The sequence below is a fragment of the Trachemys scripta genome, chromosome 3 (assembly GCF_013100865.1).
Source record: "Trachemys scripta elegans isolate TJP31775 chromosome 3, CAS_Tse_1.0, whole genome shotgun sequence".
NCBI classification, from domain to species: domain Eukaryota; kingdom Metazoa; phylum Chordata; order Testudines; family Emydidae; genus Trachemys; species Trachemys scripta.
This window is the reverse complement of record NC_048300.1, coordinates 136,322,331-136,338,708: the sequence shown is the minus strand read 5'-3', so window position 1 is coordinate 136,338,708 and position 16,378 is coordinate 136,322,331. Positions and strand designations below refer to the sequence as shown.

The window sequence follows — 16,378 nt, the reverse complement described above, 5'->3', positions numbered from 1 at the left end:
GGGGGTTGGGGGGGGGGGGGTGTGGGGGGGGGGGGGGGGGGGGGGGGTTGGCGGGGGGTGGGGGAGGAGGGGAGAGAGGAAGGGGGGAAGAAATCACAAGCCTCTTAATGGAGAAGTCAAAGTTGTTATTCTTCAAATAAAGGTAAATTCCTCTGCTAAATTTTATTAAAAGAAACCCTGATTATCCATATAAAGTAAAAACATGTTTTTTTAACCTGAGGTTGAAGGCCTTGGTCAGCAGCTGGAATCCCTTTCTCTCTCTCCTCTTCAGCAGATTCTTTATCTTCTGTCAGTGGTTGTGTTTCCTCCTCTTCATTTTCCTCAGAGTTTTCTGTATTTCCTTCTTCTTGGTCATCATCTTCTTCCCCCACTTCACCTTCACCCTCTGCTTTATCTTCAGAGGTGCCTCCTTCAGCTGGCTCTGGATCTCTGCCTGTATCTTGAGTATCTTCTCCATTTTTATCTTCTTCATCCTTATCTTCCCCATTTTCAGCCTCATCTAAATCCATTGGCTTCTCTTCTATCTCAAAAGGATTTTCTTCCTCTGAATTAAAGGATAAGGAAGTGATATAAAACTATCAGCAAACAGAGAAAGCCTAACCGGAAGAAAAAAGCTTAGTGCTTCAAAATCATAACAGGAAAAAAAATACAGCACTCCCTTGTGTGCAGAATCTACGATTTCTCATAATAACCATTTGCCTCCTCTCTAAGAAATACAACAGGTATGTATGTAAGGGCCCATCAGGGTCTATTCCTATTAACTAGTCCTGATCTAAATTTTCTCAGCTTTAAGTAGACTTTATTAAGTGCAGATACTTGGAGGTACTATAGAAAATACAGAGAATGCAGCAACTGGGCAATAAAACAGTCTGCCTAAAGAGGCTGTTGAATCATCACTACTAGATGAACTCCTGGAATAACTTAGATGAAACACTTGAATTATGAGAGAAAATGTATTCCATACAGGTGATTGTAATGAATAGACTCTCATCCAGCCCTACTGTCCAATTCCTGATGCCAAAACATACTGTGAACTAACCAGTATGTAAAACTAGCAATTTTTATTTTCTGGTCTTAATGGTACATTTGAGTTGTTGTGCAGCAGATTTTCTTACAAGGGATCTTATCTGACTCTTCCCTCAAGCTCCTCACTATTTGAGGTTCTCAAATAGTTCTCCACTGGGTAGTTGTAGAGACAATTTCTTAGTTGGTACCTTCTCCTTCCTTGTCCTCATCACTCCTCTCTTCATTCTCTAAGTTCAGGTCATCGGGAAGGTCCAAAGCTTCAGCTTCAGGCTGCTTCTCTTGCTTACCATGATAGGGATCCACCTCATTCTCATCATATTCACGCTATAAAGCAGGAGAAGAAAGCAACATATTGTAAAGTAGAGGGGAAGGGGAAAAGAGTTAAGAAGCAATTTCTCTGGGAAATGGAGATTCATATATGGCACATTAAATTTTGCATTCAAATATGGTGAATAGTAATTTCTACTAATTAGTTTCTCTAAGTCCCTAGGCCAGCCTGAACAGTTTGAAATTGCTTTAAAGCAGCATATTCTTTTCGGTGAAGACACCTTGCTCTCTATCAAGATTAATTCCAGCAGTCATCTTTACCTTTTGTGTTGAATAAGGTGATGCTTCTCCTCAAGAACTGTATGAAGCTGCCGCCCAGGAAGCCTTTCATACCTTTTCAAAGACCCAGTGGCTCAGGCTATATAGCTGCCATCCTCAATTAACAGGTGCTGCCTGCTACATCTTTTCTAAAGTACGCACCCTGACGTCGTTCTAGAGCTGCCTGAATAGCAGAGAGGATGCTAAAGAAAAGTATTTCTTACCCACTACTCTGGCTTTTTCTTTAAGCTCTGCTGTGCCAATCAAAACATCATGCTGCTGTATTTAGAATATAATTTTTATTGTTCAAAGTCTTAGAGCAGGATAAGCCAGCCAGCTCTATTTCACATCACTAGGATGCATATCCATTGTTTGGGCTGGCATAAATGGGTTTTTGAGGAATAACAATTTACAGACATAGAAAGTCACGAAAACTAAAGACAATACAGTTTAGGATGAAACTAAGTATGTGTACCTAATTCTTTGTTTTTAAAACCTTATGGCAAATGCACTTTGGCTCCTGTGCAGAATCTCCAAGGACAAAATAAGCAGCAGTTTGAATAAATATCACTGAATTGTGAGAGCAAAACTTCTGAATAGCACAGAATGAAGAGGCACTCTGCCGATCATCAAAACTTCATTGAAAAGTAGTGACTGTGTTGACCATCAATTAGTATTTTTAAGTAAAACAAAAGCAGGGAATCTCTGACTTTTGGAGCAATAGAATATATATAATATACTGAATGTTATTTTTATCACTAAGACATAGTATAGTTTTTGGCAAGGTTCTTCAGTTACTAGATAAAAACACTTCAAGTTCTCAGCAATACATAATGGACTAGAAGTGTTTTAACAGCAAGTCAGTATTCCCATGCAAATAATAAATGGCTTGTAACAATCATGATTTTTTTTAAACTAGGATAGACATTTCTAATTTATTTATTTATTTATTTATTTTTAATCAACCAGTAATATGCAATTACAGCCCTTAGCACAACTAGTACAACATTACAGGCTTCTGAAAACCCTTTAAAGTGCAGTATTCTTAGTTCTGTTTGAAAACCTTTTTACCTCATCTATTTGTTCGTGAATTTTCTCTTTGTTTTCACCATCCTCTGCTTGCTCCTCTTTTTCTTCATCCTTAGATGGCTTCTTTTTATTATTTTTATTGCCTGCATCCAAGTTGTCATCTTTTGCAACAAGCTCGGAATCACCCTGAGTATGGACAAAAAAAATCCAGAAAGTGATTATGCAAAATGCTAAGACGTCTGTGTAATTACAGGGCCGCAAATCCAACAGGAAACAAACCAAACACAGTTAGGATATATTCAAATTGCCCCCTTCTGAGGCCAGAGGCTACTACACAAGTGGTTACCTTTTTCAATTAATGTGCAATTACTACAGTCATGACTGACTTGCCCATACTCAGCAAGCATGGACAACCTTACATCGGGGCTAGGCAAAAGGTTCACATGGGACACATTTGGTTCAGGTTGATTTAATTCAGTTGGGCATGTGATTGCATTGTGAGTTTGAAACTCACCATATCATGCTATAACTATGAGCATCACCTGCTTTCCTAAGGCTAGTCAGGAAAGTCCAAACTCTTGAAGATCAACTCTGAAGAATAGGGAGAAATCTGGGTTTGCTGAATTAGGGACAAGAGCCAAACACTTACTGCTTCCATTTTACACACCCATCATTTGAAGGGAGAATTTAACTACTCTCCCCCTTTATGTCAGATCGCATACTCTAGGTCACACTGAATTAGTGAGGTTGTTATGCCTGAGGGCATTCTGCACCAAAAAATTCAAAATTCTGTGCCAAAAAATTCAAAATTCTGTGCACAATATTTTAAAATTCTGCAAATTTTATTTGTCAAATAAATGTGGAGCCTCCAGCATGGCATGGGGAGCACAGGCCACTGGCTGCACAGAGGTAGGAGATCACTGGGAGTTTGCAGAGCTTCCTGCAGCCTGTGGAGAAATCTGGGGGTGGGTCTGACTGGCCCTGGATGCCGTACAGGGGAAGAGGAAGTCCCATCCTCCTCAGCCCAGCCAGGACTAGGAGCTGAGCCCAGCACAGGGCAGAAACCACCAGCTGGGTCTTCCCCAGTCCCACCCTCTGCCCCACAGTGATTTACCCCTCTGCCAGCTATCGTGGGCACCCAAAACATACTGCTGGGGAGGGTCACATGACTGCTCTTGTGGCTTCCCTTTGATACCTGTCAGAAAGTCATTTTTCTGCGGGGGACATGAATTCTGCACATGCAAAGTGGAGCAGAATTCACCCAGGAGTAAACTGTTGTACACATGGTAATAACATTTTTTATTTCTTTTGATCTCCCTTTGTTTTTTTACCTCATCCATTCCTGGTCCAGATTCTTCTTTTTTACTGTCATCATTGTCATTGTCCTCTTCATCATCGTCGTCATCATCACCCCAGAGCCTCTCATCCAGTTTATCAGCTTCAGCATCACCAAGATTTCCCATCTGTTTATCCAGCTCTTCATCTTCATCTGATTTCTCACTGTCTTCTGTGTACAAAACCACAACTCAATGGAACATGTTGTAACACTGATTCTGTCAAATGCTATTATATATATATACTTATTATTTAAAGTACACTGATAAGAAAATGCATTGAGTATGGACTTTTCCAAAATGTAACTTTACTCTGAAAAGCACTAAAAGATAGCCTCTGGCAATTCAAACATGAAGCCTGTTTAGAAGTAACTGGTGATTCTATGTAGACACGATGTATTAAGGCAAGAAATAATTTTGCCAAGTCTATCCTGTACAAGTTCTATTACAATATGCTGCTGCACAGCAAGCATGTGTGTTTTACTGCAGGATTTTTAGCTAAGTGAAATTTGTTATGTATTATTATAAAGCATTGTAAAATCAAATTTCCCCCCCTAAAAAGTTAGCTCTATTTTCCTAAGTGACATTCAAAAGTCAATAACAGCCTATTTCTTTTGTACAAATGTATTATAGCTTTGCTGAATATTGGCAGTTACTGAAACACTCATTACTTTGAAAGACATCTGAAGTCATTAACCCATCTGTAGCACTGTGATAGGTCATTTAACAATAGGAAGGACAGCCAATTCATTTGTTCCAGTTCCATGCATCTGTTACAGTTGAGGATTGTGAAGTTGGCTGTGGTTTGTGTTTTGTAACTCTGACTTGTTACTATTTATACTTGACTTTTTCTATTCTATTCTTAGAGTTCATTTAAGTGTCTATATGCTTTGCTATGTGAAAGTAGGAACTGTTACTGAACTAGTCAATTACATTTCTAGAAACTACAAGAGTGAAATCTTACCAGATTGCCTTAATGAAAGAAACAAACCTTTCTTGTCTTGTTCCCCATCATGCATTTTCCCTTCAAAGTCCTCTGACATTTCAATCGCATTGTCCTCTCCTTCAATGTCTGGTTTGGAGTCTGGATCCTCTTTCTCCTTTTCTTGACCTTTTTGATAAGTGTCTTCCACCTGGATTATTAAATCAACAGTTACAACGGGTTTGTTTTCAAGATTAATGCTTGGTTTAACATTACCTTGATAACTAACTCATTGTAACTATTTTTACCTTGATATAAACCTAACTTCTTAGTTGGACAGTAAAGCAGTCAGTAACATCTCCATTTGTTTCTTTCACCTAAACACAATCTGTGTGTTTTATTTTTCAGGACTGAAGGTGTGAACATTTCTACTTTCGACTGTCATTTTTATTGGTAAAAATGGCCCCAAAAAGAACTTGAACAGAAACTATTTTGCAGTGTTCAGCAATTTACAGGAGCCAAGACTGCTGCTTAAACATTGAATTTTACCCTGGTGGAATTTAGAAGGAAAAAGCAATTTACTCTGAAAGACCAAATTTACAACAAATTCCACTCACAGTAACCAAAGTTTGGGTATACTACAAATTTGGTTTGCTGCAGTTTATGCTAATCTTCAGAATAAATCTTGATTTCAAATAACTGACCAGCGATTCATTTCTAGTTATCCTTGAACCAAACCACACACACATACCTGGTCTTCGTTTTCTATTTTGTCACTCACATCCTTCTTGCCTTCCCCATCTCCAATACCACCTCCCTCATAATCATGGAACTCTGTTGCTCCCTCTCCTGCTGCATCCTCCATTAATTCTTTTGGCAGACAAAATCCCTACAAAAAGGAAACATATATACTGATAAAGAGTCAAAAATTAGTACTGACAGTAAAGACAGTATAAGTGAGTATTTTAAACAATAAGAACAAGAAGTGTTATACTTTGAGATCCATTTCCTTATATTGGCCCTATTCCTACAGTATTTCTTCCTAGAAATATAGATTTGTGCTAATTTGAATAAACCTGAGTAGAAATCAATTGTTTCATTAGCAATGAAAAGCTTAAAAAAAGACTCAAAATCTCTAAGCAGTCTCACATTTTTTGTTTGCATCCCAGCCTGCACACTGTAACTCTACCATGCTGCTGCTACATGCAACCAAGAAATGAACCAGAAAATCCCTGAAATCTCTTGAAAATCAACAGAGAAAGCAAATTTTAGAAATATGTAAGTAAATTCAAACTATACTTACACAATGTGTATATTTACATTTAAGCCATTGTAGACTTTTGTCTACATTATGTACAATTAATATCAATCTAATAATTTCTCTAAAGGTTCTTACCTTTTGGGTGAGCTCTGTAAATATACTGGTTAGAACAGAAAGCAATTTCCCAGTACTTCTGTGAGATGCCAAGGAAACAATGAGATAGAACAAGATAAGATCTGAATACTTGGAAAGCATGGGCATTAGGCGCACAAGTAAGTAGCAGGATTGATTGAAGAACTGCAAATTAAAGACAAGGGAAAAAGAGCTTCCAGTTATATAACTCCATCTACATTAAAATGAGTCCTCAGACAGGGTAACAATACTGAAAACATCAATCCTTAAATCATGTTCTGCCTTGACTAACTAATGTGTCTGCACCATAAATCTAGTTTATCTATGGTTTATCTAGTAATCTATAGTGTGTCTGCACCATAAATCTAGTTTAGTTTAACACGTGCCTTTTAGAAACTCTCCATCCTGAAAAATGTATTGTAACTATCTATTCTCAAGAAATAATTGTGTGGCGCGAAGTGACTTATTTTGTATTAAAGAACTCAATTTTAAGCCTAGAAAAATACGTGTATTTTTTTTTTTTTCAGATACACAGCCAGTGGAGATATTTTACTTAAATTCCTTCAGTTTCTAGTGTTTTTTCTATCTTTCGCATTTCACAAAAGCTAAACCTTTCTTTCCCTATAAAAAGCAGAGGCTTGTCTATAAGAACAGTTATTCGGTGGCAAGCTAGGATGTAAATCTACCTTGCATCAGTCTGCTAGGCATTAACTGCCAATGTGGACCCTACTACCGTGCAATGGAAGTTCTGCAGTGCACTTTGATCTGCCCTGTTTTCACACATTTTTCCAATTCTGAGGATAAATGCAGATGGGGTAGGTGGCGAGGCAGAGACAGCGAATATTTATGAACCCATGTTCAAATCTTCCTCCCTTTGGGACCACAATACAAAGAGAAAGGGAAGCATGAATTTACCCTGTGTTTGTCTGCTGTGCAATCCTCTCCATAAGATTTCAGTCTTTCCAGGAGTTCTGAAATGGCAGAAATTATTTTCTGCACATGCAGAGAACTCACATCAGCATAGAGGTCTTCATCCAAGAGCTTACTTAAAAGCCCCGACTTGAGTCTGTCGGCTGAGGCCTCCTCCTCTTTGACAGAAATACAGAAACACAAAGTTACCAAAAACAGTCTCTAGACTCTCAAAGTAAGAAATTCACCAATTCCTATCCTTATCAAGTTTCATAGGTAGTTTCAATTAACATGAAATCTGTGACATTCAGTAACAGAGGCTACTTAAATACAGGGGTAATCTAGGTGTGCATAACTTACACTCACGGACTTACCATCTTCCTCTGAGCATTTTTCTTCCTCCTTTCCTTCTTCCTGTTTTCTCTCCGTTAAACACTGGATGGCATACAGGACAACATGGATGGCAGTTTCTACTTGCACCGAGAAATGTTCTACAAACCCATCATCTGATTCTTGGTACCCTTTTGAAAGATAAAATTGCCAACTTAACATGGGAATGCATTAAATTTAAACGCATTATTAGTCGTCATGTTTTTCTCATATATAGCACACATTGCTCTACATGATACATTGACTGGTACCTATTTAAATTTGGAGAGTTACACTTTTCCAGGGATAGACAACAGATGTTATTAGGGATGTGCTGAAAGCTTCATTAAACAAAGAGAAGCAGAGCTCTCAAACTTAAATGTTTGGGCAAGGAGGCATTTAATAATCCCTGCAGTGGTCCAGCAGTTCCAGCCCCAGCATCTGGGTTAAGACTTCGGTGTCCAATGAACATTGACTGGTAGAGTTCAAAAGCATAGGAGGTTTGAAAGGATTGGTGCATCTGGGACCAACCAGAGAGATCTCTAAAAAGGTAGTGGCGGATTGTATAACAGGGAACCTCAAAATTCTTAGCAAAGCATTCAAACTTTTCAGGGGTTAGCCAAAATGAAATGTGGGAGGTTTGCCCATCATTAAAAGAGATACTCTGAAAGATCACACAATACATTGACAATTCTTTGGCTTTAAAAAATACTTGCTCAAAGCAAGCTCATGGAAGACAACAGCCAACAAAATAGTGCGTTAATTTTCTCCCACACTGTGCGGGTGAATAGTTGCACTTACGGAATTATGATGCGCATAGTGCAGACTGGCACTATGCAAGTTTCCTCATACATCCCTCCCAAAATATTTTTCTTAATCCTTAATCTTAATCCTACAACTACAGAATTAAGCAGACACTATAGACTACACAAGCTGTGTGATGACTTTGCAATGGACAAAAAGTTCAGACAAGACCAAACTAGTTTTAATGTGCCCTAGCACATTTCAACTCCGATGTCCTGAACTCTCGCTTAAATTTCAAGACTTAGAGGAGCAGTCCTTACCATCACAGTCTGACGTCAAACTGAGAAGCTGGGTTTTCCAGGTAGTGAAGTCTGCAACAGTTTTATTAACTTCTGCTTGGATGTATTCTAGGCTCTTGATTAATGCCATCTGCTTCGTGGACTTCCTACCTTCCATTCCTTGAAGAACATATAAGGACTCTACACTCTGCAACTGAGTTGAGACTTTCAACAGACAGCTCAGCCCTGAACTGCAAACTTCAAAATCTTTCCTATAAGAAGAAAGAAATGGCATAATACTGAAAGAAACATACATTTAAAATTACGCCTTTACTCTTTAAAATGGAGATTAAGTCATGGAAACAAGCACTGATAACACCCAAATGAAGTATAATATTACTTAATGGGGACCTGAAAAGGACAGATGGAGTAAGTACTGCTTTGCTTCTTTGTGATGTATAAAAAAAGCTTGAGGTGGTGGTGGTGGTTTGGGGTGGGTTTTTTTTTTTTTAAACTAAAAAAAAATTTCTATTTGTATTTTTACATTAGAAATTCATGCCTTGTCTAAATTGGAACTTTGGGAACAACAGAAGAACCAGTGGGATGATATCACTGGAGACCAGAGACAAATGCTGAGCAACAGAGGGTACGGAATTTTTGGTTGGATTATTTAAAAGAATTTGTTTGTTTTTGTTAATAACTATTTAACTCAAACAACAGAGAAACATTTAGCAGGAGAAGAAATCTTTGTTAAAGATTCAACAAGCCTGCCTCTTTCACTTAAGGATGTGGGACACCCCAATTTCTATCTGAAATTAGCAACAAGTACTCCAACAAAATCAGGAGAGGCCAGATTTGACATCCCAAATATTTCTAAGGTTAAAAGTAAGCAGGAAAAAAGTATACCTTTCAGATTCTTAAAAAAATATTTCAAAACGCAGCAATATTGGCAAGCTTAATTTACTTCCTGGGTATACTGTTTAAATCTTATGAATTTCCAAATACACAGAAAGTGTTTCAATTCTATGCATGCACACAACTCACCAGGAATAAAATAAGGTCTCACAAGACTGTTGTCTTATGCTGTCTATATCTGCTTTCACGGCTTTAATCTCCGCGAGCATCTCAGTCACTCTTGCAGACAACTGCTGCCACAGCTGATCCTGTTTTCGCATCCTGCATCCGGAGGGCAGTTGTTCTGCAGCCACTGGAGATAGGTATTTTAGCTCTGATTGGATTAGATCTGGTATTCCCATCTGGGCATCTTCCAGAGTCTGGTCAGTTCCTTTACACTGGGGAATGTTTGTTTTCATATCTGTCCTTACATCATGACTACAGATTAAAGACTGTTCTCTTGGGCAGCACTGTACAAACCAAGATAGCTGCTCAATGACCATCATACATTGCATGGCAAGATGTTGCAGTCTCTCAGTCCACTGCTGAATACTATCTTGAGGAGGAAAGGCTACATTATATTCTCTAGTAACATTCATCCTTGAATCAATCTCCTGTACACAACTCAAGAGATTCCTGTTTAGAAGAGTCATACAAGAAGAAAGGTTAAAAAGACTGTTTGTATTCAAATATGGAATGACATTTTCTTAAAGTAGAATCTTAGAAACAAGACACTATAAAATCAGAAGTATGTAAAATATTGTTATATCATCACTTTTCCCATCCAGATACAAATAACTTTTATTTAAGGACATTTAGGATATTTTTAATTATTTCAATATATTTTCTGATTGATTTGCAATAATCTCTTGAAAGCTAGAAAATGAAGCTTTGTTTAATGATTCCCCCACCCCCATTTTGTACATGAGTTTCTTGAGATCCTCCCCATCAAAATTCTCCAGGTTTATTAAAAACAAATAAGATTAACAAGCTCCCTGGCCTACATTCAATTATTCTTCACTTTCTTCCACTATTTAAAGTGGATAAATCTTACCAAGCCGGCATTTTCCAAATGCTGTATGGTAGAGAGCTCATGAAAAATGATCACATGAACCTGCCATAAATTTCAAGTGACAGCAATGCAGCTAAATATCTCTGCATACTTTATACAATCAGACTATTGCAAGGAATTATGTGAAGTACAGAAAACTATCAATAAAATATTTGCATTGCAGTAGCACCATAAGGCTCTAATTCAGATCAGGAGTCGAACAAAAACCTAAGAGAACAGTCCCTAACTCAACATCATAGACAGTTCTATAGTGTTACAGAAAGAATTTGTGGCTGCATGAGCAAGACAGTGGAATTGGCAGGGATATTGTAAATCATCCAGAAGTGACAGAGTGGAATAAAATGCCTAAAGTCAAGGTATTTATTGTGCCCTGGTGATCATTTTTTTCAGCCCAAGCGCTGCAAACCCCTACAAATTAAATATCCAACTATACAAGATTTTTCTTTTATAATCTGCTGAGGTTTCCGTATTTTCTCTTAGAGAGTCATGTGTTACTCCTGGGGGAATTCTGCACATCTGCGGATGCACAGAATTCATCTGTCCCACATAATTCCACGCCCCCCCCCCCCCCCGCATAAAAAGCCTTCTGCCCAAGAAGTCCTGCAGTTCCACCTTTTGCCCACCAGAGGCCGCTGTTGCCCCAGAACAGCCAGCTGCACAGCACTTCTGGGGCAGACTGTATTTTCTGTGGGAGAAAAAAAAAACTATGCATGCCCAGTGCTGCAGAATTCCCCTAGAATGCTCTCCGATTGATTTAGCGTGTCTTCACCAGACCCGGTAAATCAACACTCAGTGCACTGATTGCAGCAGTGCCGATCTACTGGTAAGTATAGACATGCTCTGAGGCTTCTCCAGCAGCCAGCTCACAATCTCTGTCTCTGTCGAATTCACCCCCACAGATATTCTGTCTCTCCCTCTCTCCCACCCCAGCTCTGCAGAGTGGGGGAGGGGAGACAGGGCTCAGGACAGAGCAGGGGAGCTTTCAGTGAGTGCCTTAAAGAGACAGCGCACGGCATCTCTCAGAAACTTCCCCAACAACCAGCGCGTGCACACAAACACACACACTTTCACACTCACCTCCCAACACATACTTGTATTATTATTGTTGTTACTTCTTGGTACTTCATAAAAAGGCCATACTGTGTCAGACCAAAGGTCCATCTACCCCAGTATCCTGTCTTCTGACAGTGGCCAATGCCAGGTGCCCCAGAGGGAATGAACAGAACAGGTTATCATCCCCTGTCGCTCACTCCCAGCTTCTGGCAAACACAGGCTAGGGATACCATCCCCGCCCATCCTGGCTAATAGCCATTGATGGACCTACCCTCTATGAATTTATCTAGTTCTTTTTTGAATCCTGCTGTAGTATTGGCCTTCACAACATCCTTTGACAAGGAGTTCCACAGGTTGTCTGTGCATTGTGTGAAAAAATACTTCTTTTGTTTGTTTTAAACCTGCTGCCTATTAATTTCATTTGGTGGCCCCTAGTTCATGTGTTATGAGAAGGAGTACTTCCTGCAATGCACATATATTCTCTGTAATTTTATTCTTTCAAAGTGTGTTATTTTAGTTTTTTGACTGGTCCATGCATTCGATAATTTTTATTTCTCACTTACACTTAAATTTAAATTCTTTGAGTAGTGAGGTCTAAAATGCCTAACCTGTCCTGGCTGGAGCAATTATCCCTATTGGTAACTTTTAAAAAATATATATTATATCTAGGTTTTTTTGTTTCTACTGGTGGCGCACATCCTTATATTACCTCAGTGCACATAACAAAATTTATCCCACACATTGATGGAAAAAATTAGAGGGAACATTGCTCAAGAGCTAGTGGTGTGACAGTGTTGAGCCTGGGGGTAGGGGGCTGCAGGGAAACATGGGAATGGGGGGTTCGGGGAGAGGGGCAGTTGTGCCTGACTGAATGGGAGAGGCTTGGGGTCAGCCAGGGTCTGCATGGGGAATACTTCCCAACTCCCTAACAATCCTCCCCCCCTCCCCAAAACCTTCTCCCACCCACACCCAACACCCTCCAGGTTCACTCCCAGGCCCTTCCCCTCTCCCTCAGCTCCTCCATTACCCCTGACTCCCCCAAGTGTTTGCACTGCTTCTGACAAGGGCAGGAAATATAGTTTTGTATTGTAATTTAAGTTAATTACTCAAAGTTCTATATTAATATGCCTAGTAAGGAATCTATTTGTCAAAAAAATATTAGAATCTTTTTTTGGGGGGGGGTCTATATTATTACAGACATACTTGCTGACAGATATTTTGAAATAAATTACCACAATCATTGAAACTGGTATGATTGTATTGTGTTATTTTGACAAATAAAATATGCAGAATTTTTAATTTTTTGGCACAGAATTCCCCCAGGACTAGTGTGTCAGCCACTTGCTAGCCAACTAATTTTCAATAAAACTTGACAAGCTAAGATACAAGTTAAACAAACTTAAGTCAGATCACAAGGCACTATCACTATCAAAGGATGTTGATATAATTTTGTTCTGTGATTCTTTTCTGGTCTTCAGTTGTGTAGCTCTCTCATTTCTCTTAAATGTTTTGATTCTTGGTAGGCTACTCATTTACTAAATTTTCAATCTGCTTGCCCAGATTTGAGCTCAGTTGTGACTCTTGCTCCACATTTTAATTCCAGAAGGTGGAGCTGTTAGTCTACTGAATTAAACACAGAGTCCAGAATGTTGGTCTGAAATTGATGTTTGCACTGAGCGCAGGGACAAATGTGGTCTAATTACAATTCTTTTCCTTTTATTTGAGACATCAGATGTATAGGCAAAAAATAAAAAATAGAAGAGAAATCTATTCCTTTTATCATGCAATTTTCCATCCTTTTATAAATTTAAATATTTATAGTCAACCTCCTCGTCACCACTTTAAAATAAGGCTATACTAATAAAATGCGAGATACCTCAGTATTATCCATTGTTCCGTCAAGGCAGTGAGTGAGCTCCTCTGCTTAACAAGCATCTTCATAAGGTGTGCAGTGAATCCTTTACATCTATCAATGCTACCTAGTCCAATTTCCTGAAGAAAGGCGGGAGAGCAAGCAAAGGGACTAAAACTGTGTTCAATTACATCACACTGTCTTGGACTGTGAGATCTAACAAGATCACATGCAAAACATTATCAGGCTTAGTCAGTGCTTGGATGAGGGGAATAGCTGGAAAGCCTCAGGTACTGCAGATGGTAGTGCTGATTTAACAGGAACCATTCTTTCCCCTTTCAATACTAAACTAAAGCTCACACAAGGTATAGGCACTTTGCTGTTAAAGGTGCTATCTTTTGACACAGAATGGAGGCTCTGACCAAGTCTGATCATTATATATCTCAGAGCACTTTTCATGAAAGTAGAGATATCAATGCTATTGTACTGACCAAATTCCACACTGAATAATTTGGATTTTGTCTACCTAAATATTTTCCACAGTGCAAGAAAGGATAATGGGATTCCTGTATATGTACAATGCAATAAGCAATTTGGGATGAAAGATGCTGTACATACAAATATAGATTATTAAACAACATCTTTGGTTATTTTTTAAGTTATATATTCACAAAGCCAGAGAGACTCAATAGCTTTAAATCACTAAGTTGGAATGCTGTCCCTAAACCAGATTTTAAATAAACATAAATCTTCTATGACTGTGACTCAAGTCATGCCACCTTTCAGTATCAGCAAATCCCAACTCCAAGTTCAAAGGGGAAAAATAAAATTCAGATAAAAAGCATTCTCCATTTTTGCTTGCTGTTACTCCTTTACCTTGGCAGGTGCTAATAATGCTGTCTGAAGCCTAGAGTGGCGTGCAAGAGATCGATAGAAGTACTTCTGGCATCCATCCCAGACAGACGAAATCTCTGTCAGCAACCTGAAAGAATATGAATAAGTCTGACTTTAAAGATACACAACGTCAGGATCCTGGAAGGCTTAACAGCAGGCCTGGTATCACCAAGCTTAGAGAAGCTGGATTTATCCGTGCATCTGGCCAACCATTTTTTTGCAACTTTATTAAATAAATGAATGATCACATAAGTAAACAAAGTTTTTCAGTTCCTCCATGGCTGTTTTAAGGGAAAAAATACTAAAAAAATTGAAGCTACTGAAGAATCTGAGTAGCAATTATAATTGAGACTTGGAGTGACCCAACTCATCTCTATGTCACATTCCAAAATCACTCCACAATTTAAAGGGACACTGTGACGGAGCATGAGAGTTACATTGGGGATGGGAGACTGCCCTTGCAGGGAGATGCCTGAGCTGTACCCTGAGCCAGGAGGGGGGTTGGGAGAAGTGACACCTTCTGGCCAGGAGACTGGACAAAGGAGAGGAGGAGCAGAGGGGAGGGGGGGAAAGAGCTGCTGGAGGAGTTTTTAGTTTCAGTTTGGTGCTGGGTGGTGGAACGCAGGGAACCCCAAGTCTCTGGGGTCTAAGCTCCCTGTCCCCCAGAAGGACTTGACTGAGGGGTCCTGGTTGTATCTGCAAGCTCTGTTGTAGACTGCGTTCCTATTGTCCAATAAACCTTCTGTTTTATTGGCTGGCTGAGAGTCACAGTGAATCCCAGGAAGAGGGGTGTAGGGCCCTGACTCCTCGACACTCCGTGAGAGACACTAAATTGGAATTTTTTAAAATGACTAAGGCTATGGCTACACTACACACGGCTGTGCCATTACAGCCGTGCCGCTAAAAGCCGCACAGTGTAGCTGCTGTTTGTTGGCAGGAGAGGGTTCTCCTGCCGACAAAAAACTTTCACCCCCCACCAGCGCCAGCGGCTTTATCAGCAGGAGAGTGCTCCTGCTGACAAAGCGCTGTTCACACCGGTGCTTTTTGTTGGTAAAACTTCTGTCGTTCAGCGGGGCGGGGGAGGGGTTTTAAACACCCCTGAACGATAAAAGTTTTGCCGACGAAGTGTCAGTGTAGACATACCCTTAGTCTAGATTCCAGTACAGAACTCTTTGTCCTTATTTTGTTGTTGAGAAAGTAAAATGATAAACCAACCTCTACATTTGGAAGGGATATAAACCCTCATGCTTCAGGGCATAAGACTACGTCTGACTGAGGGGTTTACGAAAAATGGTTCCCTATGGACAGGTTAATCCATAACTCCCTGCTTTGGAGACCTTGCATCTTCCTCTCATACATTTGTTGGAGACAGGAAACTAGACTAGATGGACCACTGGTTTGATCTGGAAAAGGAATTCCTATGGTTCTAGATTCCTAAACATTCGTTAAAAAAAGTTAAGTGTTTTTCTGCTTCCATTTTGATTGAAAAATATTTTCCCCTCAAGTGTTTTTAGTTATAGTAAAATCGTAGGTGGTACTACAATAGGAATAACATTTTCAGTGGTTTACTGACCATATAGTTAAAGTAAAAGTAATTCATAGATGTAAGAAAAAAATCCTAAAAATAATCCAGAAAGACTAGGCAGAACAAGTCATTCCAGATGCATTTCATTTAGTAAGTTATGTTGACAGTTAATATTACAATCCAAAAGTACGTACTTAGCATCCAATTCATGTGTGCAGTTGACTAGGGCTAGTGCACTGTGTAAATCCAAGGGGTGCAGACAAAGCATATCCTGAGGGTCTTTTGAACGAGACCAAGCAAGGCCTTTTCGATATGACAAACCTGGAAAGACATAAAAAAAAAAAAAAAAAAAACCACTTATATTATGTCTTCATGCTCTGGTACTTTGATATACAGTATGAGACCTAGTCAGTACTAATTATGCTAACACACACAAAAGGTTTCAGATATTTCTGAGGCCAACAGCCCTTTAGGCAACCATACATTAGTAGCTAATTCA

At 39.3% G+C, this 16,378-nt stretch overlaps 1 protein-coding gene across 2 annotated transcripts in view; it reads right to left on the bottom strand.

Moving 5' to 3' along the window:
• The window catches only part of MDN1 (midasin AAA ATPase 1), a 168,427-nt gene that overhangs the window by 15,601 nt on the left and 136,448 nt on the right, over nucleotides 1-16,378 (bottom strand). For both annotated transcript variants that reach the window (XM_034766036.1, XM_034766037.1), the window contains exons 76-89: nucleotides 16,074-16,200; nucleotides 14,337-14,442; nucleotides 13,485-13,600; nucleotides 9,634-10,119; nucleotides 8,632-8,861; nucleotides 7,573-7,719; nucleotides 7,205-7,377; nucleotides 6,293-6,454; nucleotides 5,648-5,785; nucleotides 4,966-5,107; nucleotides 3,972-4,147; nucleotides 2,683-2,826; nucleotides 1,215-1,350; nucleotides 216-544 (exon numbers count right to left, since the gene is read on the bottom strand). In XM_034766036.1, the coding sequence (XP_034621927.1) occupies nucleotides 216-544; nucleotides 1,215-1,350; nucleotides 2,683-2,826; nucleotides 3,972-4,147; nucleotides 4,966-5,107; nucleotides 5,648-5,785; nucleotides 6,293-6,454; nucleotides 7,205-7,377; nucleotides 7,573-7,719; nucleotides 8,632-8,861; nucleotides 9,634-10,119; nucleotides 13,485-13,600; nucleotides 14,337-14,442; nucleotides 16,074-16,200 (2,612 nt within the window). The remainder of the gene's footprint in view (nucleotides 1-215; nucleotides 545-1,214; nucleotides 1,351-2,682; nucleotides 2,827-3,971; nucleotides 4,148-4,965; nucleotides 5,108-5,647; nucleotides 5,786-6,292; nucleotides 6,455-7,204; nucleotides 7,378-7,572; nucleotides 7,720-8,631; nucleotides 8,862-9,633; nucleotides 10,120-13,484; nucleotides 13,601-14,336; nucleotides 14,443-16,073; nucleotides 16,201-16,378) is intronic.